The 20,497-nt window shown below is 34.7% G+C and overlaps 1 protein-coding gene across 1 annotated transcript in view; it reads left to right on the forward strand.

Moving 5' to 3' along the window:
- Positions 1 to 20,497, forward strand: part of LOC131840708 (uncharacterized) — a 61,621-nt gene that overhangs the window by 3,894 nt on the left and 37,230 nt on the right. Inside the window, exon 2 of the mRNA XM_059188898.1 lies at positions 14,410 to 14,615. Within this exon, the coding sequence (XP_059044881.1) occupies positions 14,410 to 14,615 (206 nt within the window). The remainder of the gene's footprint in view (positions 1 to 14,409; positions 14,616 to 20,497) is intronic.

Here is a 20,497-nt window from a genome sequence, read left to right on the forward strand (position 1 = left end):
TAGGTGGTAAAAATCCTACAATTCCACCAATTATGTTGTATGGTGTGCCTATTAATAGAGTAGCCAAATTTAAATATTTAGGACATATTATTACCGACGACCTGAAAGATAACGCTGATATTGAACGTGAACGCAGAGCGTTGGCTGTAAGGGGTAATATGTTGTCTCGCAGGTTCGCTCGCTGTTCGACTGAAGTAAAAATAACATCATTTAAAGCTTATCTTTCTACACGATCAGCTTGTGGGTTAACTATACACAGCAGGCATACAGCGCTCTGCGAGTTCAATACAATAATGTTTTCAGAATGTTGTTGCGTTTGCCGCGTTTTTGTAGTGCATCCACAATGTTTGCAGGAGCATCAACAGACGACCTGTATGCCATCAGACGCAAACGGATCGCTTCTCTATTGCACAGACTGCGGGGCAGCAGTAACAGCATTCTGAAAATGCTGTGCAATAAATTTGACAGCCCAATACTTTGTTTCTGGACCCAAATTGTTACGGGGGCCTTTAAATGATAATATGTAATTTTAGATATACTAACATAGGCTAAGTACAATTGTTACTAACAAATTGGATCTCTGTTATCTGAATAAATAAATTTAAATAAAAATAAATTTGGTTGTCAACCAAAAAAAACTTTATCACTATTTATATTTTTAAAAACTGTATAAAAAGGTAACAAACTTATCTGAGTTGAATTGATTGCTGGTGACATTCTTCGTGCTTTGCTAAAATACGATTTTCTACTTAGTTCAGTTACCAGGAAACAATAAAAAATGTAAGTATTTACCTACAAATTTCATTGTTTCTGTTTAAAAACTTTTTTGTACATAAATATTTAAACATTATAAAAAACAAATGAAATAAATTCACATATGTCAACAGACAACAGTCTTTGATTTTCATAAACAATAATGTATAATAAATAAAAGAACCTATATATATATATACACAGTTTCATTGGATGAAAAATAAAATTAATAATTATTATTTATATTTATTTTATTATTTTATATATCTCCATTTTTAGGGGGTAATACGTCCAAAACAAATAAAACAATTATTATTATTATTATTATAAATCGTATTATTGTAATAAAACATCTATTCAAAGAAGTAACACATGAGTTCTTGCTCATTCTTCTATTGATGAACCTGCATTCCGAATGGCTGTGGTAGAATAAAAAATATGATTTTTCAAAATTGCTTATACTGAGTTAATTCGAATAAAGATTATTTCTATTTCTATTTCTATAAATTTAGGTAATTTTAGGCTACAAATACTGTACTGTCTTAATTTGACTTTGATATTCCTTTGATAGGTTTTTTAATCGTTATATCTCAGGAGAAAGCTGTCTGACTTTGATGCCTCGTGTAATCTAAAAATGTAATATTCAGTACTACAATTCATTAATTTTGAAGATACTGTAATAGATGAAAAAAGTTTGCGCAATAACATGTCCGACAGCTTAGCTGCGTAGTTGTGAATTTTTCACAAGTTACAACAAATTAAATTTAGGGTGACGGAATTTTTATGTTTTTTTTATATAGTTGGAATGGCAAATATGCTGGCTCACTTAATGGTAAACAGTAACCGTCGCCTATATACATGAACACGAAGTAACAGCCTCCACTGGTTAATAATTCGAATTCAAAATTCATTTATTCATGTAAGACATTTTAGCCACTTATGAACGATGCTAATGCAATATTAACTGTGAATCTCATGATAGAATGGAATAGAATAGAAAATCATTTCATTAAATAAAGTTACATCGAAGCAGTTTTGAATGGTCATTACATTTTTTTAAACCTACCGTTTATTAGGAAAACTGTTTCATCACAAGAAGAACGAGCAAGAAACTTGCGTGTTGCTCTTTTAAATAATTTTAATGTTATTTTACATTTTTAAGTTAAAGTGTGTGAATAGCACTAATTCAAGTAAATACTCAAATAGAGAAAATATTAAATATTAACTTATTTAGTTACTCGATCAACTGGTTGAGTAAATCAGTCGTATTGATTAGAATAGATCAGTCCCTACAAGTAGCACTCGTTCACGAGTATAACGGATGAGCCAGCTATCAGTGCGCTCTACCATATTTTAGAGAGCTAAATGGCACTTCACGCCGCCACATGTCTGGATGATCATCTGCTTCTTTCTTATCCTATTTATTTGGGGTCGGCGTAACTTTGAAACCCATATTAGTATAAATCTCTTTGTAATGAAAACAAACGTTATCTGCTTGTATATATCGCCATAGGTCCCTCAGTCTCAGGCCTAGAAGCAGGGGTGTAACCAACTCCGCCTCCCCTATATCTCCCACTGCCTTAAGGGAGGCAGTCCCCCCATCAAATGGCCTCGGAAATGTGCGCGTATACCCACATTCCTCCACAATGGAGTAGGGCGAGATAGGTCGCCCTAACCTCAGCGAGATGGGACCTGCCCTACAACACTTTGTCGCAGGCCGTCACCGTCGGAGCCGGGTTGGAACTGTCATGATTTGCTATAAATACTGCCTCCATTATTAATGGAATAAAATGTGGGTTGTTGCCGCAATCGTAAGAAAGTTGATAGAGGGCGCCACTATGTTATGCCGTGTAGATAGCAGCGCCATATTCTCTAGACTACCTTTCTAGAATGAATACCTCTGCCTGTGGCTAGTCTATGGCATGCCATGTCACATTGGTGGTGGGGCAATAGAGACTACTGGGGAGAGAATACATTTGATAGGACACTTAGGTCTTGATAGTCGAGTAGTGAACAACTAAGTAGTACCATTTACAGTTAATATAGTAGAATGCACATGTGGAACCCCCAACTCCGGTATAGTGGCTTGCAGGTACATCGTGTGGTTTTTAGTGGGTAAAAATCCCACACACCACCTTACCATCCCTCCGGCAGGATGACGATCTTTTGAAGATATTCCAGACGTTAAAAAATGTTTTACCTGTTTCGGCTCCCAACCAGATTTCTTTGTGAATTGTATTAGGTTACGACAAGATAGACAAAATATTTAACAGAATAGATCCAGAGTAGAGAATGAATAATAATAATAACCTAGGACAATTCACACAAGGCCATTTAGTCCCAAACTAAAGACCACGCAAACTAGCGCCAAACTAATCCGAGCTTGCGTTATGGGTACTAGACATTTGAAAGATATACTTAGATACATTTCCCTTATACATACATACATAATATACATAGAAAACATCCAGAACATTACAAACAGTCATACACAAAAATTACAATATATGTACTGTGCTAGAAATCCAACCCGCGAACATCAAAAGTAAGGTACTTAGATACATTTCTTGTATACATCACATACATAGTAAACATCAAGATCATTACAAACAGTCCTATAAATAGAAACATTTGTACCGTACCAGGAATGGAACCCGCGAACATCAAAAGTTGCCGGCACGGCAACTTTTGATGTTCGCGGGTACAATTACTCAAACTAAAAAGTACAATACGGATGTTATAAAATTTCATTTCTTTTTTATTCCAATCTTCATTATATTTAAAATACTGGAAAATATTTCTTAAACAACTCCAACAGTAATTGGGAGATACAAATCTAAATATATATAACTCAAAGGTGACTGACTGACTGAGCTATCAACGCAGTGCCCAACCACTGGACAGATCGGGCTGAAAATTGGCATGCAGGTAGATGTTATGACGTAGGCATCCTCTAAGAAAGGATTTTGATTAATTCTACCCCCAAAGGGATAAAATAGGGGATGAAAATTTCTATGAAACTTTGTCAATTTTAATCCGATCGGGCTGAGACTTTGAATGCATAAAGCTACTATGACGTAGGCATCCCCTAAGAAAAGATTTTGATAAATTCCACCCCTAAGTGGATAAATAAACGCGAGCGAAGCCGCGGGCAAAAGCTAGTATACTATATAAGTCATAACCGGGTCTCGGTGGTATAGCGGTTTAACACACCGCTTCGCCTCCGATGGTCGCGGGTTCGTATCCCCGCGCAGTGACAATGTATTCATGAGCATGTTTAGTCTATAGCTAAACATCACGTAGGCATCCCCTAAGAAAGGACTTTGTTAAATTCCACGACTAAGGTTATAGATTAACGCGAGCGAAGCTGCGGGCAAAAGCTAGTTAGTTATATAGACATATTAGCTTCTGCGTTTAGAAATTCAGCAAACTGAGAATCTTCCTAATAAAACTCTCTTAGGGCTTAAACTGCCATGCTCATAAAAGCACCCAAAAGTTAGCTCGTTACACAACAAAGGAACTGAGAAATAAAATACAAATACTTTTCCATCCAGGATTTTATGCACACGAGCGACTAAATGTGTACACGATTAATCTTAGCTGAAAATTTAATCTTAGCTGTAATTTATTTTTATACTTTTTTTTCTGAAATATAAAAAAAAAAAAAATAAGCCCAAATTACTCTTTATTACTCACCAGCTACCTGCCAAAAAAAGTTCCGTCAAAATCGGCCCAGCCATTTCAGAGATTACCCGGAACAGACCGACAGACAGACAGACAAAAATTATAATAAACGTTATTTTGGTGTATGTACCGTATTTATATTCATATGCATGTAGTAAAAAACGGCTATTTCAATATTACAAACAGACACTCAATTTTATTTATATGTATAGATTATTCTTTATTGCACCATAATAACAATAATATATACAAAAGAAAACAATATTTAGAATGTGGGTACTGTCGGTTTTATATATTGCTAGTGTGCACTCATCAAGTGCAAACTGCACTGAATGAGTGCACACTTGTGAGATGTAACCATGTATTAAATGCAATTAGCTACCCTATAGTTGACTCGCTTCACTAGATCAGCGATTAGTCGTACACAAACAAGATAATTTAAGACTGTCTGGTTGTGTGCAACCACATACACAATTCGACGTAACCACAGAAAAACCTGTACGTTTTTAACAAAAGAGCAAAGTGGGTGTAAACACGACCCATTCTGAGGTTTTTTTTTGTAACTTGCAAGTTCACAATTCCTCAAATATGGTACAAAGTGTATTGTTAACTTTGATATACCTCAACTGGGATACATTACATTTCTTGCGATAGAATAGAATAGAAAATCATTTATTCAAATAAACTTAATTTAAGCACTTTTGAATAGTCATAACATTTTTTTAATCATTGATGACCTCGGTGGTCTAAGGTCTAACACACCGCTTTACGACCGATGGTCGCGGGTTCGATTCCTCGAACGGCATAAACATTTGTATTCATGAGTATGATTGTTTGTATCGGTCTGGGTATTCTCTATGTATAATATGTATGTATTTACAAAAAAAATCTACGTATATGTATCAGTTATCTAGTACCCATAATACAAGCTTTAGCTAGCTTAACTTGGATCTAGATGGCGCTGTGTGGATCTAAATTGTCATGAGATTATTATTATTATTATTATTAGAACATTTTAATTTGTTGAATTTTAAATGTTTTTTTTTTATTTTGGATTTCTCAACATTATATTGTTAGTTGCACCAGTGTTACCCACTCACTAATAACTATGCCTCACTGTTAGGTTGACTGGTAGAGATATCTTTTAGAGATAAGTCCACCTTTGCTCACTCTGTATATAATTAAGTTTACTCTATTTAAAAGTGCAATAATAATATTTGCATACCCCTACTGTGTGCTGTATGTCGTGTACTTATATTAATATTGTAAGATCAAAATTACCATATAGCAAGCAAATAAATATATTATAATAATTATTGTTATTATAATACAATGTTATCAGGAATTCATATAATCCAGAACACAAACAATATTGTTTAGCGAAACAGACATACATCATGCTACCACTATCTCGTGTAATATATTACGACTTGATAAATGATGGTAAAGTATAGTGCATATGGGGTTCTTATCGTGTCGCTATGCTGCTCGGTGACAGATGTCCCCACAGACATCTATGTTGTATTATATATTATATATACTTTTAGAAAATAATAATTTTTCATAAACACAATAGTATTATCATAAAATATTATTATTATCTTTATTATAATAGCTGTTCCCGCGACTTCGTCCGCGTGGAATTTAACTTTATAATTTCTAAAATAAAAGCCGCGACCAGTAAGGCGGTGTATTAAATCACTAAACCACCCAGGCCGTCAATATATCATCTAATATATCATTATCATAAAATACACAATAATACATACATATATATATGTATATAAATATTACATAAACACATATACAATTATTATTAATCTCTATATATATTACATAAAATACTAATAATAAAATAAATGATTTCCTAAAATCGATGAACAATCCAATAAGTTGTATTGTTACTTAATATAATTATTTTGTTTAATTCCACTACAATTAGCATAATAGAATCTTTTTGCCATGCACAACTACATTGTGGAATCACCTTCCAGCAATGTTATTTCCGAACCGATACGATATTGAAACCTTCAAGAGAAAGAAGCTTATTCTTTCTTAAAAGGTACTTGCAATTCCCCTGATGTTGCGGGTGCTCATGAGCGGCGGTGATCAAGCAACAAGCAAGCAAGCTTGTCTCCTGTGCTATAAAAAAAATGTGCGAGACCACAAATATTCAGTGCGGAAACTGAATAAATAGTAGTGGAATTAAACAAAATAATATTAAATATTGAAATGGTTTTTCAAGCAACAAGCAAGCAAGCTTGTCTCCTGTGCTATAAAAAAAATGTGCGAGACCACAAATATTCAGTGCGGAAACTGAATAAATAGTAGTGGAATTAAACAAAATAATATTAAATATTGAAATGGTTTTTCAAGCAACAAGCAAGCAAGCTTGTCTCCTGTGCTATAAAAAAAATGTGCGAGACCACAAATATTCAGTGCGGAAACTGAATAAATAGTAGTGGAATTAAACAAAATAATATTAAATATTGAAATGGTTTTTCAAGCAACAAGCGAGCAAGCTTGTCCCCTATGCTATAAAAAAAATGTGTGAGACCACAAATATAATATAAATAACTGAATAAATAATAGTGGAATTAAACAAAATAATATTAAATATTGAAATGGTTTTTCAAGCAACAAGCAAGCAAGCTTGTCCCCTATGCTATAAAAAAATGTGTGCGACCACAAATATAATATAAATAACTGAATAAATAATAGTGGAATTAAACAAAATAATATTAAATATTGAAATGGTTTTTCAAGCAACAAGCAAGCAAGCTTGTCCCCTATGCTATAAAAAAATGTGTGCGACCACAAATATAATATAAATAACTGAATAAATAATAGTGGAATTAAACAAAATAATATTAAATATTGAAATGGTTTTTCAAGCAACAAGCAAGCAAGCTTGTCCCCTATGCTATAAAAAAATGTGTGCGTCCACAAATATAATATAAATAACTGAATAAATAGTAGTGGAATTAAACAAAATAATATTAAATATTGAAATGGTTTTTCAAGCAACAAGCGAGCAAGCTTGTCCCCTATGCTATAAAAAAAATGTGTGAGACCACAAATATTCAGTGCGGAAACTGAATAAATGTTAGTGGAATTAAACAAAATAATATTAAATATTGAAATGGTTTTCCGGAAAATAATACCTAATTCCATAAATTGTAAGTATTGTATTGTATTGCAAATGGTCTGTTTAATGAGGTTTTATGTATGAAATTGTTTTCACTCTGTAATGACTGTAATTGACTATATTCGGAAATTAAAACTTATATTATTAGATGGATAGATATTTTTTTTTATTTACATTAAATCCCCATATAACAAAAATAAAAAAGTAGATGCACAGTTACAATGGTCAATTAACAAAGTAATTAGTGTCAACTAGCTGACCCGGCGCACTTCGTAATGCCTAACAGTAGATTCATTAACTTAGTAATTTTTTAACTTATTCTGGTATTCGGGACGCCTGGTCAGTTAATAAGATAAAAAAAGAAAGTTAAAAAGTAAATAATTGCATTATGTCAACAAATAATAATGATAAAACACCTAAAACTATTTTAATAGTCAATAAAAAATTAAAATTTCATTTTTTATTATGGTAACGGAAGAGTGTTATTTTAGGCTATTTTTTAATTTTTTCTCCTCGTATCTCAACCTCCACCACCAACTCGTACTTCAAGGAATATACTAAAAAAATAATTATCAAAATTGGTTCAGTAGTTCTTGAGATATGTGCTTAACAACAAATTCAGCGATACATTTTTATATTATAGGTTAATAACATGAAATTATAAAAAAGTTGAATAAACTAATAGTTATTCAATAACCGCGTAATTATTTGTTCATGCAGATAGAGCATGCTTCCGTGAACACTGTTTAACGTCAATTCATCAAATGTGAAGCAGACCAAATATCCAGAGCAGAAATATTAGCAGTACATTCGCACCGCACGACAAATGAGCCGCGTGTCGCCTATTTACGGCGAATAAAAGCGAATGTTCGACCCTACCAATCTCACTAACAATTCTCGATTACAATGCGACCCAAGTGATAGGAATATTTATAGAATCGAACCCACGACCATCGGAAGTAAGGCAGTATGTTAAACCACTAGATTTCCGAGGCCGTCATGCTACTACCTACTGCATGCATAAAGATATTTTGATTTAGATTTTGAACTTTATCCGGTACAACACAATTATACACATACGTTATAGCTATTGCTAATAGGGTAATTGGTGATGAAGAGCACAGCCCTGTACTTTGTGCTCATACATCAGAAATAATATCCGACATACGCGACAGCGCCCCCGAGGCCCACGGCCCACCCGTTCCACCCCGAACCCACTTTTACACACACACGACACCGTCCTCGCCGGCGAAGACGACGACCTCAAACACACAATATCGCGCATTCAACCGGGCGCCTACGCGTGCCCGGGCGCTCCACACCGGCGCCCCTCCGGTCGATCCCCCATCCAATTCAAACGGGAATCGAAATTACGACGGCCTGAGCCGAGGTTCGAACCCCTAGTGGTGCCCTCAGACTAAAGTCGTATCCGTCAGGCAGGAGTTGGCCTTCAGCCGCTCCATAAGTCCTTCCGCGGGTTTGGAGTGCCATCTGCACTCGCCCCCTAACGTCCGGTGAAGCTGTAAAGGCCAGCTGCGGCCAAAAGCATTAGAGCAGTCCGAAAAAAAAAACATCAGAAATGACGAGTCAGCGCTCCACATGTTCGTAGTGCCACACTAGCCAACTGCTGACTTGATACCGAGTGTAGTGTTTCCGCTGCTTAATATTCAAATGAAAAAATTGTCAATTCAATTCGGTACCAACTTCGTCCAAAGATAATAATAATCTCAGGACAATTCACACAGCGCCATCTAGTCCCAAGTTAAGCTAGCTAAAGCTTATGTTACGGGTACTAGATAACTGATACAAATACATAGATATTTTTGTTTTCGTAAATACATACATATTATACATAGAAAACACCCAGATCGATACAAACAATCATACTCATGAATACAAATGTTTGTGCCCTGCGAGGAATCGAACTCGCGACCATCGGACGTAAAGCGGTGTGCTAGACCACCGAGGTCGTCAATAGAATATAAGTTAGATAGTATAGACTTATTTTATAATTTGTAATATTTTATTTTTAAGTTAAATATATCGACTCACGTAATTCACATCAGTCATAATTACATGGCTATGTATATATATGATTAATGATACCATTGCGGCAGATAGGGTCCATTGGACACCATTCAACATTTATCCATTAAACAAACCTCTCGCTAGACACCTATCAATTGGACCAAACACCCATCGAGAACTGGGAAACGCAATTTTGCTATACCAGCACAACAGAATACTGCTCTAATTAATGCTTTGAATTCGAGTAAAGATTTTTCTCTTCGGACTCGACTAATTGATAATTAAGTATTTCAATTTGTTAATAAAAAGGTCTGATTTTGTATAACGTCAGTACTTTAGATGGCCGAAAATAGTCTTCATTAAAATCATTATTATTATAATGAAAGTTATCGAAATAAATATTTAAGCAATAGAAATGTCTTATGAATATTATAAACACGAAACATTCTGAGTATGGATGGATATTTGTTTCTCTTTCACGCAAAAACTGTAGAACAGATTTTGATAAAACATACAGTAGCTTATACTTTAGAATAATATATAGGATATACATTTCAAGCGAGTGAAACTCCGTGCATAGCTAGTATTATAACATATAGATTGATAAATCATTTGATAGTTACCAATTACACTCGTTTAAATTTATAAACCTCGATCGATCCCCAGTCGTATTTAAATGGGGGTCGAAATTACGACGGCCTGAACCCCTAGCGGGTCCTCAGACTAAAGTCGTATCCGTCAGGCAGGAGTTGGCTTTCAGCTGCTACATAGTCCTTCCGCGGATTTGGAGTGCTATCTACAATCGCACACTATCGTGTGGTGAAGCTGTAGGTAACCAGCTGCGACCACAGCAATAGAGTAATCTGAAAAAGAAATTATAATCACAGCTCTCACAAAATTAAGAAGTTTGCGTCAAATATTGTTTGTTTCATGTAAAATGGATAGTAAGCTGCACTGTACCACCTGATGGTAAGTGGTAACCGTCACCTATAAACATGAACAACACGATGGACATTACGTCATCATAAGACATCTATAGAATCTCCTATCGAGTCGATCACGACTGTTAGTCCAGTAGACCGTGGCAAGCGCAAATTACATTGCGCAGTCTGATCTGCAAATTTAAACATCGACCAGACTGCGCAATGTAAACGTAAAAAAGGTTGGCAATTTCCAACTGACAAACCAGTGGAAGATGCAATACTCACACTAATATAAAGGTAAAGTACCTATTATAGTTACTAAGAATAATTTTCACATTTATGTTTTCTCCTTAATAAAAATACTACATAATTGTGTACTGAACTATTCTGTTTCATTTAAGATTTCAATAAGTATGTAATTGGTAGATCGCAGGGTTTCAATAGTAAACAGATCTTGGGTCTTGGCGACCCCTGTCCTATTGTGTGTGTTGCTATTCTAAAGGACTAAAATGTTATGATTATACCACTCATGCTAAACGACTAAGATTTTATGACTGTATTCCACTCAACTTCACTACATAAATGCCTTTCGAAAACGATTATAACAAGTCCTATTGTGTGTGTTGCTATTCTAAAATGGTATGTTTGTAACACTCATGCGATGCCATTCTAAACGACTAAGATTTTATGACTGTATACCACTCAATTTCACTACATATATGCGTTTCATATTGACATCGATTATAACAACAAAAACAAGAATACGATCTGTTTTTTAATACAAAGTAGAGTAAAATGTGTACTAGTAGCATTTCCTAGAGTATTATTTGAATAACTACAATGATATCATACAATTTATGCTAAACAGAGTTAAATTGAGCTGGCTTGGAATGTCTGAGCAAACAACGAATGTAAAAAGAGAATATTAGTTTGAAGTTTAACAGAGGAAATGAGATTGTAGCATTTTAGATTTTAAAATCTTTTACCCTTATATGAAAAATTGCCTTTTTGATATTATTTTATAAAAAAAAAAATGCCGTAATAGTGCAGTACATGAATATTTTTTTTTAATTGAGCGATCAACAAGACATGCACTATGAAGTTACAATTAGTATCCTCTGTAAGTTCAGGTATATAATGTTGTCTTAATAACTGGTTGCCACGGAATGCGTAGATGTTTACAGAACTTTTACAGTTTTCGTTCCCATACTCCTCCGAAACGGCTTGACCGATTCTTATGAAATTTTGTGAGCGTATTGAGTAGGTCTGAGAATCGGCCAACATCTACTTTTCATCCCCCCTAAATGTTAGGGGTAGCCCATTTATTTTATTTTAAGGCAAAACAACGTGTGCCGGGACAGCTAGTATATGTATATATTAGCTTTCCGCCCGCGGCTTCGACCGCGTGGACTATAGGTTATACTGCTCAGTAGTTAGATGTTATATAGCTTCAACCTTCATCTTGTGTCACTATCTATTCTGTCTATTAAAAAAACGTATCAAAATCCGCTTAGTTTTTTAAGATCAAAACATACATAGGTACAGACAGACAATGGGAAGCGAAATTCTTTTATACTTTACAGAGGCTTGCCAAGTCTTCTCACGGGTATTTAACAAGATAATATTTAACAGCAATCCCTGCACTAAGCTCAAGGCTTGTGTCGCAGGAATCAGAAATGTTTAATTACAGAAACTTTAACTTAAAACAGACTCCAGTTCTATGAGGTAAATGCTAACAAATACAGTAATATCTCAGTTGACGATTCTCATGATGAGATGCGTTATCAAGTCCCATCGCGTGGAGGTCGATCTAACATGGTATATTGCAGGATTTACTAGTTCCCATTACTTGAAATCCCCTTCCCCATGGGTGTTGTGTTACTAAACAACTGATGCATAAATACATAGATATATTTATTTTTATAAAATTTCATATTATACATAGAAAATACCCAGAGCGGTACAAGCAATTATACTCATGAATACTAATGTTTGTACCGTATGAGGAATCTAAACCCGACCATCGGAAGTAGTTGTGTAGTGTAGTAGCTTTGTAGCTGTGACGTGGTCGAGTGAAATGAGTAGTCATGCTCACTAAAATGTCCAGACATGTGGCGGCGTGGTGGGCCCTGTCATTGGACTCCCTAAAATATGGACGAGCGCAGTGATGGCTGGCTCATCCATCATATTAGTGAACGTGTGCTGCTTATAGGGACTGGTCTGCTCTTATCACTACGACTGATTTAATATTATTGTATATTTATATTTGACTCAAAAAATATTGCTGGTTGGTAGTTTGTATTCACACGTTTCGACTTGTAAATGTAAACTTACAAGGATTATTTAAAAGAGCAACACACTAGTTTCTTGATCGTTCTTCTTGTGATGAGACAGCTTTCCGAACGAGTGGTAGATAAAAAACAAATTGTTATGACTATTCTAAAAGTGCTTAAATTAAGTTTATTTGAATAAATGATTTTCTATTCTATTCTATACTATTCTATTCTATTCTAAGGCGGTGTGCTAAACCGTTAGACTATCAAGGTCGTCAATGAATGTTTTGTTTACTTGAATTTGTAGTAAATTTCTACTTAATCTAAATTATTGTTGATGAATATTGACCGATGGGAGCAAGGAAGCGTTTCTTTATAACCCGCCACAAGAATTAATTAATTCCCCAAAACGATCTCACAAATGGGTTAAAATTAATTCCACCCGGAAATTAATATGATTTTACCAAATTCTGTAGCTTGTTGTAATATTAAATGAGTTTGGTAACTTTATATTTTTAGATTGTTTTATATTTTCATTTAATTTGTAAGCTAGTACGTATTAATTAAAAGCCACCTCGCTATATTTACATCGAAGTTAGAAGTAGTGAGACTTGTAACTTCATTATCGAATCAAAGAATATGACCTTTCGGCCTTTTGAGTACACCAAATGAAATAAAATCATAAATTATTTATTCATGTAGGACATTTTACGTAAAATTTTTAGCATTTATATGTAAAATTATGTTCCCTGTGGTAATAATATTTTTTCCCGAAGGGAAGAGGATTGTTAGTAATATGGACTGTTGATCAATAGGATCAACAGCTAGCAATGTAACCATGTCAGGTTCACCTCCACGCGGTTCCCCCTTGAAATAATCATGACAAATTTCTGGTGAATTTGTCACGATGGGCTAACTTACCAGACCACTCATGCTCATCTTATAATCCTGCACTGGCGCCCCGTCAACGCTAACCGTTAGCGCAGGTGGGTGCACTATTCTATTATCATACACTAAAAGCACTTAAAATTACATACATGACGTATTACCATGTTATAAATAAAACTTCACTATGTAAGTCTAATAAAAATATACTAGAACAATGAACCTAAAACTAAAAACCTTAAAAAATATAAATATAATAACTAAAATTGACCTCAGTGGTTTAGCGATCTAGCACACCTTTACGGCCGATGTTCGCGGGTTCGATTCCTCGCATGGCACATACATTTGTATTCATGAGTATGATTGTTTGGATGGGTCTGGGTGTTTTCTATGTATAATATGTATGTATTTATGAAAAAAAATTATCTATGTACTTGTATCAGTTATCTAGTACCCGTAACACAAGCTTTAGATAGCTTAACTTGGGACTAGATGGCGCTGTGTGAATTGTCCTGAGATTACTATTATTATTATTAAAATATATTATTAAAAGGAGTCCCTTAAGCAAGGTTCCAAAGATACTGGCAGCGTTCCCCCTTTAAATAGCAAAACTAATTCTTTATCCGAGGTAGCTGCCAGCTCTTCGGTCTTCTGTGATGTCGACTAACCTTTTTGCTATTTCCTATAAATAAAATAACAAATGTTTTTATTCCAGGCTCATCATCACCACCTACTTCATCATCATCTCCCACGCTGAAGCCTGAACACAACGAGCTGACTGTCACCTTTCCACCTCTGGAAGATCTGTATAACAACACTCCTGAGAAACACTTCGGCACTGAAAATAATACGGTTGTAACCTCGCAGACTGGATCCACTGCTTTGCTTCCGTGTGTCATCAGAAATATTGGAGATGGAATTGTAAGTGTATCAAATCTATTTTACCAAGTTACATATCCGTCATACTCGTGAACGGGTTACGAATATTGATTATACTGTTTGGTCTTGATAAAAGAAGTTTTTAAAATAATATACGTCTTCCAAATTCAAAATAACTAAAAAGTTGAAAAAAAAGAAAAGTTTTTGTGTAAAATTATTTATGGCCAGACTAGTTATATATTATTTATTGCACTTAAATACATTTTTAGGTATATTAATTAGAAATAATGTTAACAAAGGAGTTTATATGTATGTTACTAGTTGACCCGCGCAACTCTCTCTGCGTTTCATTTACCGACCTTTTGCAATATTTTTCATTGCAGCTCCGCTCCTATTGGTCGTAACGCAATGTTATATAGCTTAAAACCTTCATTGACAAATGGACTATCCAACACAGAAATAATTTTTAAATTCGAACCAGTAGTTCCTCAAATTAACGCGTTCAAACAAACAAACTATTCAGCTTTAATACTAGTATAGATTATTTTTATTTATTCATTTATTTCAGGTAACTAGGCTCATATTATAAATACCTTATAGACTAACATACATATAATATAATATTTAAAAACTAATACATTGATATTGTCTGTGTGATCACGGCACTGAAGACGGCAATGTGCCACGGTAGCACCGATACACCACACCTTTCGGCCAGTAGTCCTCTTTCATGAAGGTGGGCAGCAAGTCGGTGGGGACCAGGGCCACAAACGTACGTGACTCGACTTCAGCTGCGTTACCCTCAATGTCAGGTTACTCTTGGTACGAATATAATCGACAATGTTATGATTATATATTATATACCATATTAAAATTATACAAGAACTCACGATATTTCGACGCCGTCAGAACCGTTTTCATCGCGGGTCGACAGTCATTTGTTACAGCGTCGATATATTGGGTGCTCATATATAAAATAATTCCGATAATATATATGTCCTATTCATATATATATAGTTCATAATTCACATATATGTCTCTTCTAATTATATGTCCCATTTTGTAAGCATCTTACAATTAGTATTACGATGCCCATGGTTATGTTCTCACACGTTGTCGTTATACGAGACAGTAGTTATATTGACATCGTTTGTTTTTATATGAAGCGACAATAATCTGACCCACCATCTCATTTAGGAACCACTTAAGTTCTTCATTACAGCCTATACTGTAAATAACGTGGTGGAGTTACTTGGAACGTCATGTTCGCTATAAAGTTCAGACTTGTGGCGGCGTGATGGGCAGGGTATCTCGTATTATTTTCAAATAAGGTTGTACATGTTTACAAAATACAGATTCATTTTTAATTAAAATTTGGGAGAATACTGACCATTAGCATATGCTATTACAAGCTATCGAAACTCAACATATTAGAGGGAGCATATATGCTCCCTCTAATATGGTTGAGTGCAATGATGGCTGACTTATCCGTCATATTCGTGAACGGGTGCTGCTTGTGGGAACTGGTCTGTTCGGGTTTCGAACTGTGAATAGACTATTTGCTTTTAATAAACTTGTAATAGCATATGCTAATGGTCAGTATTCTCCCAAATTTTAATTAAAAAATGAATCTGTATTTTCTAAACATGTACAACCTTATTTGAAAATAATAAGAGCTGAGTTTCTCGTCAGTTCTCCTCAGCTCGTAAGCATTCTGAACTGTTGGTAGATTTGACATATCATAGGAGTCTGTAATAGACCTAGATGAATAGAGATATTTAGATTTGATTTAATTGATTACTCTAGTAGTTGTACAGTAGTCAAAATTCGACCATAATTAATTTAAATTCTAAGTTTGAATTAATATAATAATTAAGTTAATAATTTAGGGTTTTATTTGTACTAGCTGTGCCCGCGATTTCACCCGCGTGAAATGTATAGCCTGTATGTTATTCTGATTTATAAGCTACATTACTGTAAAGTTTTATCAAAATCCGTTCAGTAGTTTTTGCGTAAAAGAGTAACAAACAAACATACTCACAAACTTTCGCATTTATAATATTAATAATTAATAAGACAATGGTATTTGCCACTCTCTGACTACCCCATTTATTATTACAGTCGCGGTAAGCATAGGATCAGAATAACTTCTACGAGAAAACAAAAGTTAATTAAACGCGTGTTTCTATATTAAAAAAATAAAACTTACATATGAATCAGATTAAGAATATAACAACCTCATTATAATATAATGTAATATATCAACAGAATAAAAGAGATTAGAGAAAATACACGTTCATTATATTATAGTACATTTGACCTTTGTATATCCTTATACATTTTATCTTAATGAAGTCTTAAGTAAATATATATAATTACATAATATGATATGTAATTTAATTTACAAAACTTTGTATGATATTTCATCCGAGCATATAAAGAGTAAATATATAATTATTTGGTTAGTAACATACCTAATTAAAATACAGTGTTTTCCAGGAAAATTATACCCCCCGAGGTGCGGCCATGTTGAGGACAAAATGTGCTTGACATGTTCACGTATTACCGCAGAGCAAGTAAATGTCTAGAGGGAGTACGGACAACAAAACTGAGGCGATTTATACGTGTTAGAAATGTGTTGCTATTATTTTAACATTTTAATGGAATAGAAAATCTTTTATACAAACTTAAATTTTTGCACTTTTAAATAGTCATACTTTTTTTTAATCTACCGCTCATTTGAATAGCTTTACATTTTTGAGTTAAAATATGTGAATACAAACTACCAACTAGCACTAATTCATTAGAGTCAAAATATGAACTACGCAATAAGATTTAATTAGAAATAGATATTAGACAAATCAACGATATCTAGTAATTATTCAACATGTTGAATAGTAAATAAAAATTATTATTAGTTAAAATCTGCAATAAAATTACTTTATTTATTTACTTTTTTAGTGTAGGTTCTAATACATAAATAATATTTCTTTATTAGTAACTCATCTTAATAAAGTTTTTATTACACTTGTTTGGGTTGAGTTCAAAAGAACTAGTATCCAGAGCTGTAAAACGTAATAATTAAAAAATATAATAATATAATTCGATTTTAACATTAAACATTAACATTAACACACGATGAATAGTAGGACTTCATCCCTACGTCGTCGAAATTCCACATATTCGCACCAAGCGGTTCTCATCGTCATTTTTAATCCGCACTGCCAAAGAGTGGAACACACTTCCAGCGTTCGTGTTCCCGGAGAAATACAATCCCAGATTCTTCAAGTCTATGGTGAATAGATATCTTCTGCGTAAGCGCGCTACATCCTAGGTTTAACCATCATTTCCCATCAGATGAGGTAAGACCAAGCGCAAACCCACTAATAGTATAATAAAAAACATAGATATATTAATTACACTGAATAAAATACATGCAAAAGATTGTATTTATTTCTTTTGAGCGTAGTTTCCACTCTTTAATTTTGTCGTATGTAATGTTCCCTCTTGACATTTTTCATGCTCTTGTGTACAATGCCTACATGTCTGAAAAAATAATATAACATACAAAGAATAATTCAAATAGAAAAAATACAAATTAGAAACGTGTGGCAGACCACGATAAGGCGTTACAGTACAAAATATTTAGCGTAGAATTTTAAACAAAGTTAAATTTCAGCTTGTAATTCATCGACAGGCCGTGTGGGCGTATAGGTACATATTTTGCCACAAAAAAATTGGCAGCTTGATAAAATATTTAGGGAACTAGCATTGAAGTTTTTTAATTTGTTCTTTTTTTGTGACTGAAATTGGTATTTCAGACAGGTTACCTGATAACAAGTACCACTAGATACCATTACCTGATATGTGAGCTAGATTACTTCGCCTTGCCATGCTCGTGAAACTGACGGGCGGTAGAAAGTCGATACCGTTACATATATATAATATATGTATATAATATATATATATATATATATGTATGCAGATGAGATTATATCGCCTTGCCACACTCGTGGTATCAAATCAAATCAAATCAAAATATTTTTATTAATGTATGGTAGGTCTATTACAGAGTCTTATGACATGTCATATCTACCGTCAGTTCAGAATTCTTTCGAGCTGAGAAGAACTGACAAAAAACCCAGCTCGTGTTCAAATTTGTAAGAATAGAGTGACCACCAGCATATGTTATTGCAATTTTGTTAAAAGCAATCTCTCTATCGTTTCATTTATGATTATTAAGGTGCTCTATTCTGGTATTCTGTAATTTCAGTGCCATATAAATTTTAAAATAGAATAGAATATTCTATTCTAAAATACTATTCTATTCTTATAATTCGTACAAAAAAAACTAAATTAAAGTATTGATTTGTTGATAATCTCCGTGGTTTAGAATTAAAGCACAACGCCTTAATTTCAATGGACGCGGGTTCGATTCCTCGCACGGTGCAAACATTTGTATCCATGAGTATGACTGTTTGTATCGGTCTAGGTGTTTTCTATGTATATTATATATGTATTTACAATAATATATGTATCTATCAGTGTTTTAGTACTGACACCACAGGCTCTGTTTAGCTTGGGACTAGATACCGCTGTGTGAATTGTCCTGAAATATTACGTCGTGTATAAGCAGCAACAAAACGCAACGCAAGGGAGCGTTCTGATTGTACCGCACACCCATCCAATTTCAATACGCAACGTAACGTACAGACTTCAAAAATCTATTCGATCGATCTAATGTATATTTGTTCACTCATCGTAATTTGTAATTTATAATCTTATATATAAAATTCTCGTGTCACAGTTTTCGCTCCCATACTCCTCCGAAACGGCTTGACCGATTTTCATGAAATTTTGTGAGCGTATTGAGTAGGTCTGAGAATCGGCCAACATCTATTTTTCATCCCCTTAAATGTTAGGGGTAGTCCACCCCTAATTTTTTTTATTTTATTTTAAGGCAAAACAACGTTTGTCGGGACAGCTAGTAATATTTAACATTTATTCACCCCGTAATCTGCTGAAGCCATCAACACCTACCATGTATCATTCGAGCCGCAACATCACCTACAATCTGAGCATTCGAGCCGCATCATCACATACCAATTATCATTGTTATTATCAATGGTTCCATTCTTAAACAGTCATACAGAAAGATAAATTGGCACTCAATGGTATTTTTTTTTAAAAGATGATAATGGAATGGTGCACCCACCCGCGCTTACGTTTACGCTGGCGGGGCACCAGTGGAGGATGATAGGATGAACATGAAGTCAGATCAGTTAGCCCGACGTGACAAATTCACCGGGAATGTATCACGATGGTTTCCAGGGGGAACCGCGTGGAGGCCGACCTGACATGGTACATTGCTAGCAATGGGATCATTAGTCCACATTACTAACTGTCCCCTTCGCCCCACTCAATGGTATTTTTTTTTTTGATGATAATGGAATGGTGCACCCGCCTGCGCTAACGGTTTACGCTGGCGGGGCACCAGTGGAGGATGATAAGATGAGCATGAGGTCAGGTCAGTTAGCCCATCGTGACAAGCTCACCAGGAATTTGTCACGATGGTTTCCAGGGGGAACCGCGTGGAGCACTCAATGGTATTTTTTTTTTTTGTGGATGATAATGGAATGGTGCACCCGCCTGCGCTAACGGTTTACGCTGGCGGGGCACCAGTGGAGGATGATAAGATGAGCATGAGGTCAGGTCAGTTAGCCCATCGTGACAAATTCACCAGGATTTTAACACGATGGTTTCCAGGGGGAACCGCGTGGAGGTCAATGGTATTGGTATCTGCCAGATTGGAATTCGCGACCAAGAACTGTCGCGAATTCCATCTTTACGTTCTTTAGGATAGTAAACCACTAGGTTAATAATATAATCTTCCAAGAGCATTAAAATCTATTGGTACTATCCAA

The sequence above is a fragment of the Achroia grisella genome, unplaced genomic scaffold (genome assembly GCF_030625045.1).
Source record: "Achroia grisella isolate CSIRO2021 unplaced genomic scaffold, CSIRO_AGI_Agris_v1 utg149, whole genome shotgun sequence".
Classification (NCBI taxonomy): Eukaryota; Metazoa; Arthropoda; class Insecta; order Lepidoptera; family Pyralidae; genus Achroia; species Achroia grisella.